The sequence below is a fragment of the Pungitius pungitius genome, chromosome 17 (assembly GCF_949316345.1).
Source record: "Pungitius pungitius chromosome 17, fPunPun2.1, whole genome shotgun sequence".
NCBI lineage: Eukaryota > Metazoa > Chordata > Actinopteri > Perciformes > Gasterosteidae > Pungitius > Pungitius pungitius.
In genome coordinates, this window is record NC_084916.1 from 8,183,001 (window position 1) to 8,201,025 (window position 18,025).

The 18,025-nt window shown below is 42.2% G+C and overlaps 3 protein-coding genes across 16 annotated transcripts in view; 2 read left to right on the top strand and 1 right to left on the bottom strand.

Moving 5' to 3' along the window:
* Positions 1-8,611, top strand: part of ptk2aa (protein tyrosine kinase 2aa) — a 48,155-nt gene extending 39,544 nt beyond the window's left edge. For 10 of the 13 annotated variants that reach the window (XM_062558300.1, XM_062558301.1, XM_062558299.1 and 7 more), the window contains 9 exons: positions 957-1,058; positions 1,180-1,290; positions 3,076-3,138; positions 3,716-3,755; positions 4,329-4,432; positions 6,287-6,442; positions 6,561-6,641; positions 6,921-7,006; positions 7,086-8,611. In XM_062558300.1, the coding sequence (XP_062414284.1) occupies positions 957-1,058; positions 1,180-1,290; positions 3,076-3,138; positions 3,716-3,755; positions 4,329-4,432; positions 6,287-6,442; positions 6,561-6,641; positions 6,921-7,006; positions 7,086-7,203 (861 nt within the window). In that variant the 3' untranslated portion in view covers positions 7,204-8,611. Of the gene's footprint in view, positions 1-956; positions 1,059-1,179; positions 1,291-3,075; positions 3,139-3,715; positions 3,756-4,328; positions 4,892-6,286; positions 6,443-6,560; positions 6,642-6,920; positions 7,007-7,085 lie in introns of those variants that run through there. The other 3 variants (XM_037473940.2, XM_062558295.1, XR_009942588.1) reach the window with 3 other exon arrangements.
* Positions 8,612-9,898: 1,287 nt separating this feature from the next.
* Positions 9,899-15,854, top strand: drc1 (dynein regulatory complex subunit 1 homolog (Chlamydomonas)). Of its 2 annotated transcripts, XM_062558396.1 has the most exons (15): positions 9,899-10,135; positions 11,063-11,201; positions 11,351-11,478; positions 11,660-11,843; positions 11,924-12,061; positions 12,609-12,695; positions 12,787-12,909; positions 13,151-13,278; positions 13,365-13,499; positions 13,589-13,913; positions 14,345-14,434; positions 14,515-14,598; positions 14,686-14,819; positions 14,970-15,107; positions 15,191-15,854. In XM_062558396.1, exons 1-15 carry the CDS (start codon positions 10,059-10,061, stop codon positions 15,288-15,290), a joined length of 2,010 nt encoding a protein of 669 aa, XP_062414380.1. In that variant the 5' UTR covers positions 9,899-10,058; the 3' UTR covers positions 15,291-15,854. The 2 variants fall into 2 exon arrangements, with proteins under 2 accessions (XP_062414380.1, XP_062414379.1); XM_062558395.1 differs by having other exon boundaries at positions 14,515-14,819.
* A 282-nt stretch (positions 15,855-16,136) lies between these two features.
* On the bottom strand, positions 16,137-18,005 carry rplp1 (ribosomal protein lateral stalk subunit P1). Its single transcript, XM_037474213.2, has 4 exons — positions 17,785-18,005; positions 17,007-17,081; positions 16,685-16,799; positions 16,137-16,263 (listed from the first exon to the last, which is right to left on the bottom strand). Exons 1-4 carry the CDS (start codon positions 17,854-17,856, stop codon positions 16,178-16,180), a joined length of 348 nt encoding a protein of 115 aa, XP_037330110.1. The 5' UTR covers positions 17,857-18,005; the 3' UTR covers positions 16,137-16,177.
* Positions 18,006-18,025: the final 20 nt, after the last annotated feature.

Here is an 18,025-nt window from a genome sequence, read left to right on the forward strand (position 1 = left end):
ACTTTGTGTTTGTCCCTCCAACTGTGCAGTATTTTCTCTTCTTAAGTTGACGGTTGTTCAGAGAGTATTTGAATCGAATATCTTTTGTAATTATGCTGTTTTCAAGATGGATGTGTTACTCACACGTTTGAAAAACATACAAATCATCACAACAACTGCCAACCCAGTAAAGTCAGTATTGAGTCTGAGTCAACTCAGAAGAGAGACATCAAGCGTGAGCTGCATGTGTCACAAAGTCAACGAGAGAAATGTGATGAAAAAGAAAGACTTTCAGTGCAATTATTCTTCTCCTCATAAAATGAGCAGACAGCAGGCATTTCCTGTAGACACACACACACACAAATCAAAGCCACTCTCCAGCTCAAATGACAACAAGCAGCTCTCTCTGGTCCTTATAAGGAGTGTATAATCACAAGGGTTATACATGTCAAACTCGATGATATCACACATAAGAATACCGTCTGTACATTATGGTAGCATGTATTACTTATCCGACAGAGAGCAACTCAAGTGCTAAACAAGAACTACCATAATTATTTGATCAGGAACTATTATGAATGAAGTTGGTTTGGCATTTAAACATTGAGTTTAACCTTAATGGACCAGTCAGTCAGTTTAGACTTGTGTAAACGTATACCTTTACCGACACTAGTTATTTTCATGCACTCCAAAAATGCCTTTTTGAATTTCTTTTGCTTCAATGCTTTTGAGTTCATTTTTTGTAATCCCCAAAGCCCGCTAATGTTTTTCTTTTTCCAACTATATTTTTTTGAGCAAAATATATGTAAAATAAAAAAGTATCTATTCTTTATACCTTTTTAAAGGTGATTTGAGGTAACCGTGGCAAATTCTTTAGAATTGGGTGTTGTGTTATCAAACCAAGTTTTACAATTATTAACCATGTTATAAACTTCCTCTATCTCTGTTTGCCTCTGTTTCTGTCCGTCCATCTCCAGCCCTCGGCCCATGGTGTCGTAGTAGGGGGCAGCTACCCTGCTGTTGATTCCTGGAGTCAACACCGACCTGAACACACTGCCCTGTGGAACCCGAACATGGAGGTATGCACTCGCAGTCATAAAGCATTTGACAGGGAAAGACACTGATGTGTTTGTGTGCGTGTGTGAATCGTATAATGATGTTTGAGATGATCGTTTTGCTGACTAATTGTATTTTCCACAGGACGATGGCTGTGTAGGCCAGGCTGTGATGGAAGAGAGGCTGATGATGCAGCAACAACAGATGGAGGACGACCAGCGGTGGCTGGAGCAGGAGGAGAGCTTCATGGTTATGGTGATGATTTTCATTTACTAGCGACATTTTTCAGTTTCTCACATGGACTATTGGCATATTATGAGGAAATCATCCAGTCTAGAAACCCATGTGCCTAAGTCTGAAAATTCTGTGGCAACTTCACAGCTAACTAAACTAGCGTTAGCTGTCATCATCCTGCTCAGGGTGGATTGTTTTTCTTGGTGAGGCTGTGTGAGACTCTCCCACTCAAACCTCTTAATGCATATTTTTGCTGCCAGATGAGCTCAAGAATATATTTTTCACATCTTTTAGCTGGCTCCGTTGTACTTTATTTAGCTCATCACACACTGAAACAACAAAAAAATGCCAAATCACTACCTTTGGAAAAACAAGTCTATTTTTCTTCTCTCTCTGGGTCAGATACTTTTTCCTCTGGTCTTGAATCGCAGTTTAAATGTTTGAACCAGGTTTTGTAGAGCTGAAAGAAAAACACGCAGATGAGCAAAGGAAAAGATTTCCCCTCTCCATTTATTCACAACCTCACCCAGAGGTTACTTTGTGCCCAATACACCAACTATTCTTCACATAACCTCTTAAGTGAAAATCAGTGTAGCTGTAGGTTAATCAGTCATCGCTTTGTGTGGACTTAGCCTACTCTCATTGTAACAAGAACTGACAATACCAAAAGAAGTCCTTAGACATAAAGACAAACTCCTCCAAAAGTGGATTATACCAACACTTCTAACACTGTGTGGATGTCTTTAAACTGCTATGAAAGGCAGGTCATATCAGTTACTTATGCTGAACTTTTCTATCAAATTAATGATGAAATCGAGTAATATGAGAGGCCCGAAAAGAAAGAGATGGACGTTTGTGTGGACAGAAGGAGGGAGAAAGGAAGTGGGATTGGCAGGAGCCATGGAGAGGTTGGAACAACGAACAAGGAGTCACCCATCGGGGAGGGAGAAAGTGAAACAGGGAGATGCTATGACATGGAAAAAGTGGGAGGGAGAAAAAAAGAGGAGAGGGAGTCGGTTGGATTTCAGTTCTGTGCCTCAGTGGAGCTTTTCCTCCTCTTTCCTTCTCTTTCTGTCTTTTCCTTCTCCCCCCATTCTCTTCTGACTCAACTTTTCTGTCTTCCCCAGTTCATTTCCTTCAGTCTCATCTTGCACATTCTCTCCTCTGCTCTGCATGTCTTAAGCCTCTCACTGCTTGCATCTGCCATTCTCTTACTTTCTGTCCTTATCTCCGCCACTCTCTCGATGGCCTCCGCTCTCTGCTTTCCTCCTCCTGTCTTCTTCAGCCTCTGTTCTCCCAGGATGCATCTCTTCAAGGCGTGCTTCACCAAAACGGTACTGAAACAGAAGGAGGGGGGCAGTTTGAGGCTGGTTAGGATTTTGGCGGGGTAAATGTGGACAGAGTTTTGTAACGTTTTGATTTCCTGTCAACTTAAAACAGGCTGTCAGAAGGTTATGTGTTTTTATCTTCTGCTCTGCTCTTCTGTCTTGAAGATGATGATCATTATTTTTAAAGGAGTGTTAATGGAAAAATCGCAGGTCGTAGCTGGTGGAATATCAACTCTGCTAAATAATTTCTCTGGTTAATTGTCTATTTTTCTCTTTAAATGTTGTGTTTCGTTCGGACGAAATAACTCCAGCATTGAGTACATTGGTTTATGTAGCCTGTAGGTGACAAACCTTTTACTGATGAGTCTTATACAAATGTTTTTCTTGTTTTTTTTAGTCACTAAATTAAAAAGAAAAAATCATTCCTCCTAGGTTTAGGTATTTGTTTTAAATGTTTGTTTCTGACTCTTTCACACAGAAGGCAGAGTCCAGAAACAGCAGAGGAAGCATTGACCGAGAAGACGGCTCACTACAAGCACCGGTAGGTCACCAGTGTGTTTCTGTGTTTGTTTGTTGATACTTTCGGCTTTCAAAATCGGCTGCTAACCAACCTCCACGCACTGATGGAGCGAGGAATGTTATGGTAAAAAGGGAAACTGAGTGTAATAGGGGAAATGCTAAAAAGAGAGGAGGCATGGAGTGGAAAAAGTAAAAAAGGAGGAATAAAATATCAAAATTACAGCAAAGAGAAAGCTATGAAACAAAGTGGCGAGGGAAGCTGCGGAGACAGACGCCGGGAGAAGTAGAGAGTGTTCCTGTCTGTGTGCCAGGGAGGTACTGCCCACCCAGCAACCACATGACCACAGAGAGCTCAGGGGAGTTATCGAACCTAGAAGCACCGCACAGTCTCATTGGACTGTATACGTTCTAAATGTTAACATCCTTAAGAATGACCTTAGCATTCCTACCATGCAACAACAGCTATGAATGCAGTGTGTGGTCTTATGTGTACGTTTTGAAATAAGAATTATTGCTATTATTAGTGTATCTTCTTGTTCAAAGGGGTTTTCTTTTAAAGAGTGTGTCTGTGTCTGTGTGTGTGTGATTTTCTCTGCCAGGGTGGAAACCAACATATTTACCAGCCGGTCGGGAAACCAGGTGAGCAGACAACCATGCAGACACAATATTTGTTTAACTATACTGTTAAGAATATATGTTCTACATGAAAGAAACAACAGAGAATTTTTAGGGCCTGAGCCGACTGAAAGTCGGGCGAAAGCCCTATTGTTATTTGAATTAGTATTCAAAGTATCAAAAGTAAATCAAGCTAATTTACAGATGTCCCCTTTTTTAAAGTAGTATATTATCTACATTAACTTATCTGTGTTTTAAAATAAGTTTTACCTAAACCTGCTCCACCAGTTGAAGAATTCAATGTAAAGATGTTTAGAGACTGTTGCTTGATTTTAGCTTATTATTCATAAAATAATCTAGTTCTAAATATATGTTTATCTTATAACAAAAGGAAAAAAGGAAAAACAATTTCCACCAAAAACCGTACAGGTAATTTAAATATGTTTAATCATAGAAATGAAAGTTGTATTAAATAAAAGAAAATTACAATACAAGTGCCCTAGATGATAGCATAGTATTAGTTGATGTACTACAGACCATGTTAGTTGCATCATGATACATAATACATCACACATCTAACCTTCCTCTTTTATTCAGAACACGTGGCTCCTCCTAAGAAACCGCCCCGCCCTGGAGCTCCTTGTCACCTAGGCAACCTTGCCAGTCTTTGCCCCGTTGACAGCTACAACGAGGGGGTAAAGGTACATTTGCACGCATAACAGAAAAGTAGAGCTCATTTCTAAAATACAGAATGTCTTATTCAGATTTTTTTTTATTGAACACAATTCCTTCTTGTTTGAGTTTTCTTCACAAAGTTTTGCTGCTGGCTTGCATGCTGTGCCATGCCTTGCCTTGCTGGTGGTTGGCTTTGGCCTAATGTTCTGCCCCTCTTCTCTCCCCCTTCACGCCCCCACCCCTCCCCCGTTTCTCATTAACGTTCATGCATATTTTTGCCTGCAACACCGCCCCATCTTCTGATCCCTTATCCTGCTTCTCTGACCTTGTACTCTGCATCCATCTATTCACACATCAATCTGTCAAACCTATGCCCCCCTCATCCCAACCCGCTGCACACCCCAATCACCCCCACCCCCGTCAAACCCACATCCACCCAACCACACCTCCCTCCCATCTCCTCAACCTCCCCATAGCCGTGGAGGGTAAGCTGATCTTTGTGTTTGTCTGTATTCACTGTGAACCAGTTAGATCGTAGTTAATAGTATCATAATGTGTAGAGAAGCTTTGTGAAGCTTTATGAGTTGTAGTTCAAATATATTTTTGTTTACCAGAGGCAGAACAAAATATCACCATCGGCATGACAAACAAAACTTTTGATGGTGGAAGTGCATTCTTGACTTGGCAACAGTATTCGTGACAAATTAATCCCACATGGGGCTTTCACATTCATCTCTATGAGGTGTGGTTAAAAGCTCCAAAACATTGACCCTGGGATTCTTTTGGCAAAACAAAAGTTTGTTAGCTGAACTACTCCCCATGCGAGGCAATGTCTACGGCTAACCAGGTGTTGTTTAGATGGCTGTGGGCTTGAAAGGAGCCTGTCTGTACTTACGGCTTGTGTTGATGATTTCTGTAATCTTTATCATTTTTCTATATTCTAGTTAGTAATAAATATTTAATCATAAAGCGAGTTCAAGATACTTTTGATTCCTCACAAGGCTTCAAACCACAAATTTCCACCACAGCCAGTGTTGTGAACAATGTCCCTGGTAAAGAAAAATAACAGTAGTGCTTTTTGTTTAGATGAATAGATGCATTGTAACATGATCCCTGTTTGTCTCCCATTGCGTCCGTAGTCAATAACGTAGTGAAATTAATGTTGTGCTCAATTCAAAATGCAGAGCAACTCCACTGCCTCCACATGTCGACGACCAACGGTGCTCACAGTGTTAACCTGGAGGGGTGGGGGGTGGGGGGTGGATTGAATGGTGGATGTGTCACTGCTGTGAGAGTCAGCAACCCTCGCCGATTCAGCATCCATCGAGCCAGCTTGTGGTGCACGCTCACATGCACTGAAAGGCTGGGTTAGGTAAACAAAGCAAGGAGAATATCTGGTTACAAGAGCGAGGGGGAGTGAGAAAGTGAGAGAAAGAGAGGAACTGTTGTATCTCTTTAACAATATAGTTACATGCAGCTTGAACAAAATCTAAAACCTTCAGCAAGTGTAAAGTGTTCATTGGTTCTGCACTGCAAGCAACCCTTTGACATTTGCCTAGATCCTTTGATTCAACATGTAAAACTATTCCCATGCAGGTGTAACATTGAGTCCATTGCCCCCGTCTGTCGTGCCGTCACACTGCCCAACAAACACACGTGCCCCGGTAGGATGGTCAGACCATCTAGCGTATTGGTAGAAATGCATGTGGATAGAAATAACAATGTGATGCCCCTGTGTGTGTGTGTCTGTGTGTGTTATAAAATCTATTCGTATAGCGCCCCCCAGTGTTAACTTGTGATACACTTTCTAAAAGGAAACTTGGAGCGATGGATGTTTTTAGTGGGTTCTTGTAATGGTCCTACTCTCCTTGGTGGTCCAGCTGCAGCCTCAGGAGATCAGCCCGCCCCCCACGGCTAACTTGGATCGCTCTAACGACAAAGTGTATGAGAACGTGACTGGATTGGTCAAAGCTGTGATTGAGATGTCCAACAGGATCCAGCCAGCGGCCCCGGAGGAGTACGTCCCCATGGTCAAGGTAGGATCAATAATGCCTGGCAGATGTTCCATCTCTGTGGCACATTTCAATATTGAACAAGTTGAATATCCATCATCAACAGATTTAAAGGTGCATATTAACTGTGTGTGTTTGGTAGGAGGTGGGTCTGGCGCTGAGGACTCTGCTTGCGACAGTGGACGAGACACTTCCTGTTCTGCCGCCCAGCACACACAGAGAGGTGAATACACACACACACACAGTTCAACATTTCAATAGAAGTTCCTTTAACAAATGAGTTAAATCAAGTATCACAAGTATCTGTAGTATTACAGCATCATGTTATTCATTATCTAATGTCTAATGTGACCGACTTTAGCATTGAGCCATATTGAAGTCTCTGAAAGCCCACACAGGTGTGTTTGCACTTATTAGACCCTGCTCAGTGACCAGGAAGAAGCTCTATTTCTCTTTGGTTCTGTGCGATGATGTGTGTGTCATTTTGTTTGTGTTGTCACAGATCGAGATGGCCCAGAAGCTGTTAAATTCCGATCTGGCCGAGTTAATAGCGAAGATGAAGCTGGCCCAACAGTACGTGATGACGAGGTGGGTACGAATACGACAGCTTTTACCGCTAACCAAGTACTGCTGACTCAACGGCCCTTGTTTTCTGTGCCGCGGACAGTTTACAAAAGGACTACAAGAAGCAGATGTTGATGGCGGCTCACGCCCTCGCAGTCGATGCCAAGAACCTGCTGGATGTCATCGACCAATCACGACTCAAGATGATCCGCCCGCATTAGTGTGCGCTGCTGTGGAGATTGAGCGTGCGGTAGCTTGTTGGGACGAGGGCACTCAGGCCAGGGACGGACGGATTAATAAGTGAACCGACGCAGTCAGCTCCCTCATCTCCGCCTTCAAACGCTCAGCGTTTCTCTTCGCTCGCTGCCGGCGGGCACGTTTTGCTCAATATTGTGATGTTTTGTACTTTTGTTGCATTATTTGCTTTTGTATCCAGAGAAACGCTTTTGTCTTCCATCACGTATCCTCAAAGATGAGGGTTTTTTTGTTTTTTAAATCCGTCGTTTCTATACTTTTAATCTTTGAAGAGAGTGAATCAGAAGTTTCAGAGGCTCGCTTTGAAGGACTGCAGAGATATTTTGGTGTTTGGAGGCACCAAAATGTGCCACAAGAACCCAACTAACAGTCTTCACGTATGCAGGATGTAACAACTGGAATTGAAGAGCCAGGACGAGGAAGATAATGATGATATGATAATGTTGCTGTTCAAACATGCTTTTATATCATTATTAATTATTACTATTACTATTTTCAGCTTTTCCTTTGACAGTACGTCTGTGTTCCTCTTTTTCCTCAATTCAACGGGCAAAAATAAGTGACTTCCAGCTGCTCGTCAATAACTTCACTGTTTAGACCTCGATCTTGAGATGAAATGAAATATGAAAGCTGTATTGGGAAGAACAAAGTAAATGTCACAGGCCACTTTTTAAGTTAACTTGCATAGTATATATACATAAATGCTATATTTTTAACACGTTTCTGAGGCATGAATTGTTCGTAAATAAAGGAGACGGATGAATTTGGGTTGAGTGACAAGTGCGAGAGGTTGGGTGAGGTTGTTACAAAGGTGGTCCTAGTTATGTACAGCAGTGAACCCTACGCTAAATGTACTATGATAACAAAAAAGGATTATGTCCTGGAAATCATTTTATATTGTTCAAAATTCCACATTTTTTGGCAGCAACAAAATTCATGGATTCTTTATTGCTGTTTTTTTTACATTGAAGCCAAATTCTAAGTTATGTTGCAGGTTCCTACTTATCTATTCGCCTTCTCAGAAATATTCACTCAACAATATGCTTTTCAGAATATTGAAATTCTGTTTCCTATTTAGAAGAGGGTTCGGTGGCCCAAATAGAGTACAGTACAGGATTCATGTCCTACGCGATTTCTTCTTTTCTTCTTTCTGGAGTTATTTATACATTATTCCCTCTTCTCTTGTGCGCCGTCACCCTTGTACTTTTCCTCCCTCTGTCACCGTCCCTCCCTTCAGCCTCCTGTTGCTCTCCCTCTCTGATTCTGTCCCATTCCACCGTTCCTTCCCCTCTGAGGTGAGCAATATTCTCAGGAAGGAGTCACATGTACAGTTGCTAAACCAAGCAAATAAAAACACTGTTAACATTAAAATAATGTGCATCTGTGTGAGATCATTTCATTCAGAAATCAAACAAAAACATATGACTTGATTTAATTGTGATTATATGTATTTTCTCCTGGCTGTCACATGAATTTGGCGATTTCCTTTTTACACGAATAAAGATATTTCCACTTCAAATTGGTGCATACAAATAAAAATAGATTAATATTTCCAGTTACCGGCTTAACAAACCCTTTTAATAGCAGCCGTTTTGACATTTCATCGCAAGCCAAACGTGAGTGAAATTGTCAGTCAGCCTGCACAATGTATCGGGGACAAAGAACAGCCACGATTACTGTTCAATTACACCTGTGTTTTTCCTGCAACGACAAAGCGTTACCCTCCCCTCCTCCACCTGCAGCTCTGGACCCAGGTACAGTACATGAGCCATTGGCTTGTTGAAGGATTTGATTTTTTTTTATTTTCGTCACACAGTTGGACCTGGTGTTCTGCTAAAAATGGCTGTATTTTTTTTTTTAACTGAAAAATTGGGTCACCAATTTGTGACTTTTCCAAACTTTTGCTTTAGTCACCGTAACTGAAAGCTGACAATTTTCACTTCTATTCCCTTAAAAGTATATAAAATATCTTTGGCCAGTCATTCTCACTTTGGAGCTTTCTGTTTGAGTGAAAGAACTTCTGTCTCTTGATCTCGCACATAACGACAAAATACATAAAATGTTTCAAAAAGTGCCTAAAAGATATTTTAGTTTTGCAAGAGTATGTATTTGTGTAAATTCCTTCCTGCTTTTTGCTATTCTATACACATTTATAGCGGTTTCACTTCCCATTTCTTACCACAATGGCGTAATCTAAAATCCCAACAATCACAAGCCATGCTTACTTTTAGATGCACACACTCAACACAATTACATCATTATCTTTTCGTTTGGTCTTTTGTCTCATATTATATAGGTGGAGGCTTCAAATAAGCCCAGTTGGCTTTTTGCTCTTCCTGCACAGTGCGGTTCATTTATTTTTCTATTATGTTTATTATGTTTATTGTTTATTTTGTATTGTTTGAATTGTGCAAATTTAAGCAATAGAGGATCACCATCAAATTGTATTAAAAAATGTTCCTTTCAGTATATTTTCGCCTTTCTTTATATGATGCTGCCACTAGATGGCAGCGCCACGCCATTCATCTGGTATCAATAATCACAAACTTCAGGTCCAGTCTGCGTTGCTCCTGTACTGTAATCATTATTTCTACATCCACCTCTATACATCTGCTAGTGGACGATTCAACTTTTAGAGTTGATTCAACTTTATCATTTAAAAAAAAATGCCAGAGACACTCGAAGGCGGCACTCGTCACTCCGCCGGCTCTGTCGCCATAGCAACGTTCACCAAACCGACCGGTCCCTTTGTCTTCATCGTCACTACAACATTAAACGTCAACAGTTTCTGAAAGAAACTTGTGTTCGGCCTTTTCTCAGTATGGAGGACGTTAATAAAGACCCAGAAGAGGAGTCTGAACCTTCTCTGTTGGCTGAAAATCAAGAGCCAAGGAGCATGTAAGTTTGAAACGTTACCGGAAATACCTGGAAATTCGCTTAGATTGATTAGATTTACCCAAAGTATTCCCCTTAATTTAGCCGGCATTCTGCATGGATTATTTGTTGATTATTTGATGATAATGATTAGCTACATTACATCCACATCATTCGTTTTAATCATTCCCAGTGAGCACATTTTGGTTGAAAAGACGTTGAATAGACGTCGCAAAATGGTTTACAAGTGAAAGTCTTTTCAACGTCTATTCGTAACGAATAGCCGTTTATGATATTATCATAATGATATTATCGTCTCTCTTTCAACCTTACGTTACAACATGACACATAATCAAGAAATGTACCCTTTTCTAGCACGTTGATGTTTCACGCACTTTTGGCCGGTTGAAAAGACGTTGAAAAGGTCTTAGACGTTCAGACCTCATTTCAACCCGATTTTAACCATACCCAGTGAGCACAAGACGTAATTTCAACATATATATATATATATATATATATATATATATATATATATATATATATATATATATATATATATATATATATATATATATATATATATATATATATATATATATATATATACCTGTATATTTCAACGTCTGTTTTTTTGTTGTTGTTTTTTTAATGTTTGATTGCACCCGGTAAGCCATTTCCATTAAAGGACCTTTAATAAACCACTAATAATGGTTTATACCTATTGTAGTCACTCCCAAAAATCTCGCCACACTTCTTTAAAATCCGTCCATATTCATGTCTCTGGTAAATTGTGTTCACAGTAACCAATAACCTCTTCTTTAACATAGAACTGAAACTGAATCACTGTGACACGCTTCCAAGCCAAGAATGTTCCCGTTTTCAACTAAAAGTCAACATTGAACTCCTGGTTGGTGCTTACTATTCAACTGCTAACTGTGACTTCTCCCTCAGGGTCTCCACACAGGATACTGGAGAAGACCCCATTGGGCAGGTCCATGAGAAGTTCAGTGAGGCTCCTTCAGAGAGCCAGTCTCCGGTGGAGGAGGAGGAGGAGGAGGAGGAGGAGGTGGTGGGAGAGGAAAGTGAAAAGGTTTGTTTAATTTCTGCCTTTTTATGCCATGATATCAAGTGATACTTGGATCCTTCAAAAATATCTAGTTATGAAATTGTTGTATGGTTGAACTAGTATTTTGATCAAGAGCAATCTTCTGAAATGAAACTGTCCTTTTTGTGTGTCAGCTAATCCTTCCTCAAAGGATGGTCAACCTGCAGAGAGATTTGACGACGTTAGTAAGCAACGTCCAAACCGCAGCTGACGCCAAAGAGTCCATGCGAAGAACAGAGCTGGAGGACTCCAGGAGAATTTGGTGATTTTTCAAAATTCATTATCTATTTTACAACCATACCTGAGTGTATGCCTGTCCTAAACCAACAGCTCTGTACAAAAACAAGGAGGGGAAGTATTTCTTTCTCCATCCGCCACACCATTCTCACCCTTTGGTCTTTCATCCCTTCTGTTTCTCATCACGTTTGTCCATCTTGGTCTAGGTCAGAGCGGCTCGAGAACGATGTCAAGTCTAGTCAGAAAATATTTCAGGAAATCACCAGAGGCTGGTCCAAGGCCAAGCAGAGGGTGATCCCTCAGGAGCTCCAAGAGGCCATGAACAACCAGCAGCAGTTATGTGCTGCTGTCATCAAAGACAAGCAAAAACTGCTGAATGACCTGCAACAGGTGCATCCATCCACCCATTCATCCATCCATCCAGACCTTGTCCATTATTAAGTTAATTTCCCTTTGTGTTGTCTAAACAGGAGCTGAAAGTGAGAGATGATCATTTTGTAAAGGACTTGAGGAAGCAGGAAGAGAATCTGGATCTGACTATGGAGAGGATTGAGGATCAGATCCAAACTATGACACTGTCCTACAAGGAGGAGCTGGCCCAGATATTGGTAGGAGCCAATTCTCAGTCAAGTTGCTGTAGAATTGACTCTCTATAGTCAGTAATCAGTTGGATGGGACGTATCGCATCACTGAGCAACAGAGAATAAATTCAATTTTATGTATAATTTAATCTTTCTGCTAGCAGCATGGCTCGATGAATGGCAAATTTCCCCTGACTTTTCCTTTCTAGTTCCACCATCAGGTTCACATTTTGAGTAAAATATCTCCAAAGACTTTTATTTGATTTCCATGAAATTTGGAAAAAGAATGTTAATTTCCCCTTCATGATTAACCCTAATAATATTATTTCCATTAAGCGTCATCAGATCAAGATGTGTTATTTTTCCAGCACTTGGATTGTATATAAATATCTGGAAAACTAACGTTTTTATCAGTGTCACATGTGCTTTGTGTTTCAATGTTATGATAGTGTACATGGTAAGCATTAATGTGCTAACCTTAGTTCATTAGCAGCATGCTACCATGGCTGTAGACTCTTTCCTTCTTGTTCATGTTGTTGTTGTCCTTCCCATTAATGGTCTCGGTTGTGTCTAGAGAGTCAATCAGCAGGAAACAGAAGTCTTTCTCACGAAAGAGCAGGCTGACTGGCAACAACGCTTGAAGTTACTCAGTGACCAAGAGGTAAGGAAAACCGAATCACGCGTTCACACCTGCAGACTCAATCTCTAAATTCAACTTATTGACTCTGATGATTTCTAAACATTTCTTTTAGCATGAAAGGTTGATGAAGTGGAAGAAATCCGTGGAGGAGTTTGAAGTAATTGATCGCTCTCAGATAATGGTGGCTATGGAAAATGACAGGTGTGGCATGACAAAACGCGCTGCGACTGCTCAGGTTTGTACAAATACCAAGATGGACACCAATAGCTTCTCCTTTTGAACGCAACCTTAAAAAAAAGATAAATGCTCCGGATGACGCCATCATTTTCCTTCTGTGTTGATCTAAATTTGATTCAGCCTCGTTGACCAATAATAAAGCATCTAAGAGTCGAGATTGGGATTACATTGCCAAGAATAAACATCACAAATTACATTTTAGTTTTGAGTGGGCGAACATTGCATTCTTTCCTCTGCAGGCTCTGGAGAGAGAACAACAACAGAAAAAGGCCACCAAAGTGATCGCTGCTTTAAAACTGAAGGAGCCAGAGGTTACGCCGGTGGAGCACAGACGTGATCTGAAGCAGTTGAAGAAAACGGTCGACAGGTAGCGCCGATTGGTTTCTCCTTCGCGCACAAACCCACGCGCGCGCACTGTCACTCTCTGTAGCTTCTGCTGGTTTTGTCTTTCAGTCTGCAGAAAGAGATTAAAATCCTGCGTCGTAGTGCTTCCACTCAGGAACAAGAGTTTCGAGAAAAAACACTGCGTATATCCAAGGACCACAAACGCAGCATCGAGGAATACGAAACCATCAAGAGGAGAATCAAGTGAGTCCTGCTCCTCCTGTCAGTGTGAAGCAACGCCTCCATTTCTAACCCTGCCTCCCCCCCCACCCCCCCCCACCCTCTGAACGCAGGCACTTTGCCCGCGCGGACGCCAGACGATACGAGGACATGCGGCTTATGGTCGACGAGGAGGTGAAGCAACTGGCGGACAGGGCTTTGGTCGTTGACTCGCAGATCTGCGAGCAGGTCCTGGGTATCTCCTGGGAGCGACCTCTCATGGAATTGGTGGAGCTCTCTGGTCCCGCCCGGCCTCTGGGGCGAGCCTCGCTGTGGCCGGAGGCCGCCAGCGAGGGAGAAGGGGGACCGGTGCGGAGCGAGAGGGATGCCGAGGCGGAGGAAGGGAAGATTTCGACCGCGACGCTGAAAAATGTGCTGGAGCTGCTGTGTGACAAGGCGGTGAGACGCAAGTCCATGTCTGTCATTGGAAAAGATGGTCACGCAGATGTTTGTAGAGAAGCTGACAAGTGTTTAAAGTAATCGATTCATAACGAGTGCTGACATATCTTTACGTGCACACAGTACATGAAAGGAAATACGCTTTAAACGATTAAAAGATCAACGTACAAGTCTCTTCACCGTGAGACCAGACACCATGAAGTTTCTCTCCTGAAAAGCCCGGCTCATGAACCCCAAAACGCAACATGCTGTGTTTTACACTTTGATTTGCTAATGGCCAATACAAGCCATATTTAACATGTTCCTTTGTGAGCTTACAAACTGTCACAGATTCAACAACAGGAGCCCATTAGCAACTGGTCCACCTTCTCTAACAACTCATCTACGACGTCACGTGACTAGCATCTTCACCATCCTTCCTGGTACCTCAGGGCTTCCTGGTGGAGAATAAACTGCTGAAGCTGCTGGCTCCCCTGGAGGAGGAGGAACAGACCGTTGTGAAGCTGGCCTCTCTGCTTTGTGTGAGTTCACGCGCCGCAATGCATCGGTGCACTGTGCCCATCGAGTACCGAGCAACCAGCCGTAGCGCTTTCTCTTCCAGTCGTTCGGCCTCGAAGAGGAGGACGTGCCCAAGTTGGCGGAGTTCTTATTGAAGTACAGACATCAGCAGAGAGATCAGACTGAGGTCAGGAGGCCCGTGGAGCAGAATAAATATGGCCCAGGGTCTTTGACACCCAAGAGGGTTGTAGGTGATACTCTTTTCTGCCTGCAGGATGTTTGCGGTGAATCCGGCGTCACGGCAGAGGACACGGAAACCAAGTCTACGACTCATTTGACCTCTGAAATTGATCCTAACCATATTATACACGCTCTAAAAATGTTCCTTGAGCAGCGCCTGAAGTCCAGGTCAGACCTTCGCACTGATTTAAACAGATTACTTTGCATCACCACAGCAACAGACGCGGTGTTGTGGTTGTTCATTTCAATGGTACAATTATGATACAACAGTCCTTCCCTCTGAATATGAAATGCTTTGTTTCTCCTGGTGTTACAAAGGGAGAGCCCAGCCAGCCTGAATAAAATAACCAGGGACGATTCAGAGGAGGAAGCCCACTGGGAAAGAATGGGCAATATAATCTCTGAAGACAAAGTGAAACTCTGGGAGCCTGCAGAGAAGGCGCTAAAGCAGTACCTGTTAGTAACACACATTCACACTCACACAAAGCAAACAACCTCTGAACGCAAATGTTTTCATTTTTCCCTTTGTGTGTTGCCAGGTCTGTCCTGACAGACATCGCTGAGGTCGTCCCTGAGATTCAGAGTTTGGAGGAAGAGAACAGGGAGCTGCGGATGTTGCTGCAACAGCCTTTCCTATAGCTGTAGTATAGAAGAAAAAAAAGGCTAATGTTTGAAAGGTTTATATTCCCTGTAAAATAAACTTATGAGGATGCAGTTTCTATTTTACTTTAAAATGCTATACACACACAATACGGTGGGTTTTATCCAGCTGTGCAAGAGCTTATGAGTGGACACACTATTTACATTGCAACACCACAAATTTGGCATGCTATTTTGATGACATATATCACAATGCTCATATGCACACTATTGGCATTTAAAAAAGACACGCTACAATGATGTCAACATTATTTCTTTCAATAAAACGTAAATGAAAATTAAGTTAATGTTGGTTAAAGCGTTTCATTCAGCTGGTTTTAGAACACTTTGTTCTTTGGTTACATTTTCTTAAGCTAATGTTAACCTGCATAGCACCTTAATTACTGCAAATGAAAGGTGACTAGCCCCAAATGTTTAAGGACATCCAATCGTAATAAAATAGCTGAACTTTACATCCTCAACCAGGTGAAAATGAGGAACATGCACGTGTTCTCAATGAAGCCTAACATCTGGAGAGAGCGACAGTTCCCACAATAGAGAACGCATCCAATGCGTTCCTGTGGCTGCAAATAATGGGGCGAATGCTGAGTCTTTAGTCTCCACTCAGCTTCTTTTTGGTCCATGGACTCCGCAGGCACAAAAGGACACAGACCATTGGTTGAGTTTATAACAGTTACACGGACAAACATGGCATCAATGTCATAAAAGCAGTAGAGTTTGGGCCTGCTGACCAAAGCTTTAACATGGTTAAATGCGTAGTGTAAGGTGAGATTTGTTTCTGTACCAGAGGCTGTAGCTGGTGGACAACAGACAAGACATGGCAGGAGTCTTTTACTTTTTATTGTGTTTCCTTACAAAAACATCTTTTAATCAAAAAGACCGAAGCCCATGTCATCATCAGACTCCTCGGACTCCTCTTTCTTCTCTTCCTTCTTCTTCTCCTCTTCCTTGGCTGCAAGTAAACAAGCCACAGCATGGTTAAAAAAGTCCTGGATCAGACAACTACTCATAGCATGTACAGGTTTGAGAAGATTAAAAATAATTCTCTTAGGATTGACTCTTTGCAATGACCACAACATAATGATAAGCTGATGGTTCCGTTTAGGGAAAGATTAAAAAAATGGAATGTGGAACTCACTTCTAACAGGCCTCAACCAGGACTACATTTGGAGAGGCTATGCTAGACCAGAACACCAGCTACTAAACGGTTCCTAGGTCTTTGCCTCAAAATCAAGTCAAGTGCTTGTTTGAGGCTGATAAGCACAGCCCGGCATTAAAATTACAGTTAAAGCTCATTCAAATCGACCCATTTCAGCATTGCTGTATTAGTCAAAGACAGATCAGTATTTGAGTTAATTCTAACCACTAGTTACCTGGGGCATCTCCAGCACTGGCAGCTGCTCCAGCAGCAGCAGGGGCACCAGCCGGAGCTCCGCCTCCAGCTCCAACGTTGCAGATCAGGCTGCCGATGTCTACGCTGGACAGAGCCTACAGAACCACAACATGTACAGGTCAGTGACGAGTGCTGCACAGACCAACAGGCAGAGCACCGTCGAAGTCTCTACTGATGCAACAGTCAGGTTGGTTTTGTCGTTATTTGGATTACTTCGGTCACTTAAAAAGAGCACTTTAAATATATTAGGAAAGCAACAGACATCCCCATCACATTGAGTCAAAGAAGAGCGTTTCTCTCACCTTGGCAAACAGACTTGGCCAGAAAGGCTCCACTGTGACTCCAGCAGCCTTGATCAGAGCATTCAGCTTGTCCTCCTGCAGACAAACACATCAGCAGTTAATAACTTATACTTAAGTACTGACTTTAACATCAGTATGCACAATGGAAACAAGTTTGTAAAGTGTTGCGTTAAAACATTTTCGGTTGTAGCATCTTGAATTTAAGGATGCTACAGCTGCTTCAGATCTTTAACACACCGCATGCTAGTCTTCACCTCGTATGGATGTTGTGCAGAATATGACCAACATGTAATTAACCTGACGGGTTAATCTTTGACAACCATTAGATACAAGCAGACAAACTAAAGTGGTGTCGAAACCACCTTAATCCATAGACCACCGGACTGGTTCCCGGGAAAACGTTATTACTCCCGGATGCTGTGTTGTTGAGATTTAAGAATTCAGCGTAACGTCAGCTGTCACGCGAATAGAAGACGCAAGGTTAAGACGCCACGTTAAGGATGTGGCGAGTACCAAACTACAGCCAGGTGTTGTCAAAACACAGACCTGTCACAGAAACGTGGCTCAGCATCACCAAGCCGCCATTTTGGCCGGTAGGCGCAACTTTTTGAGCGCCTAAACAGCATTATTGCATTTAAACAGAAATATGAATGTACGTTCATCTTAAGAGTATTTGTTATCTCCGCCGAATCGTACAGGGCTTTTTACAACAGTACAATATTTCGTGGGGTGAAGTAAAAACGTACTGGCGGAGTCCGGTATTAGCCGGGGCACTTACGGTGACGGTAACTTCATCGTCGTGGAGGATCAGAGCGGAGTAAATGCAGGCAAGCTCGGATACGGAGGCCATTTTAGATGTTAGATTTGATCTTTGTTGCGGTGGATGCCTAAATTTGACGGTGCTAGTCGCCGGATTGTGGGCCTTAGCTTCTGGTGAAGAACCGAGCACCTTAGGCACGTTAGTTTCCTGTAGCGGAAAAGGGAAGGAGTAGGGCGGGCGCTAGCATTATATAAGCGGC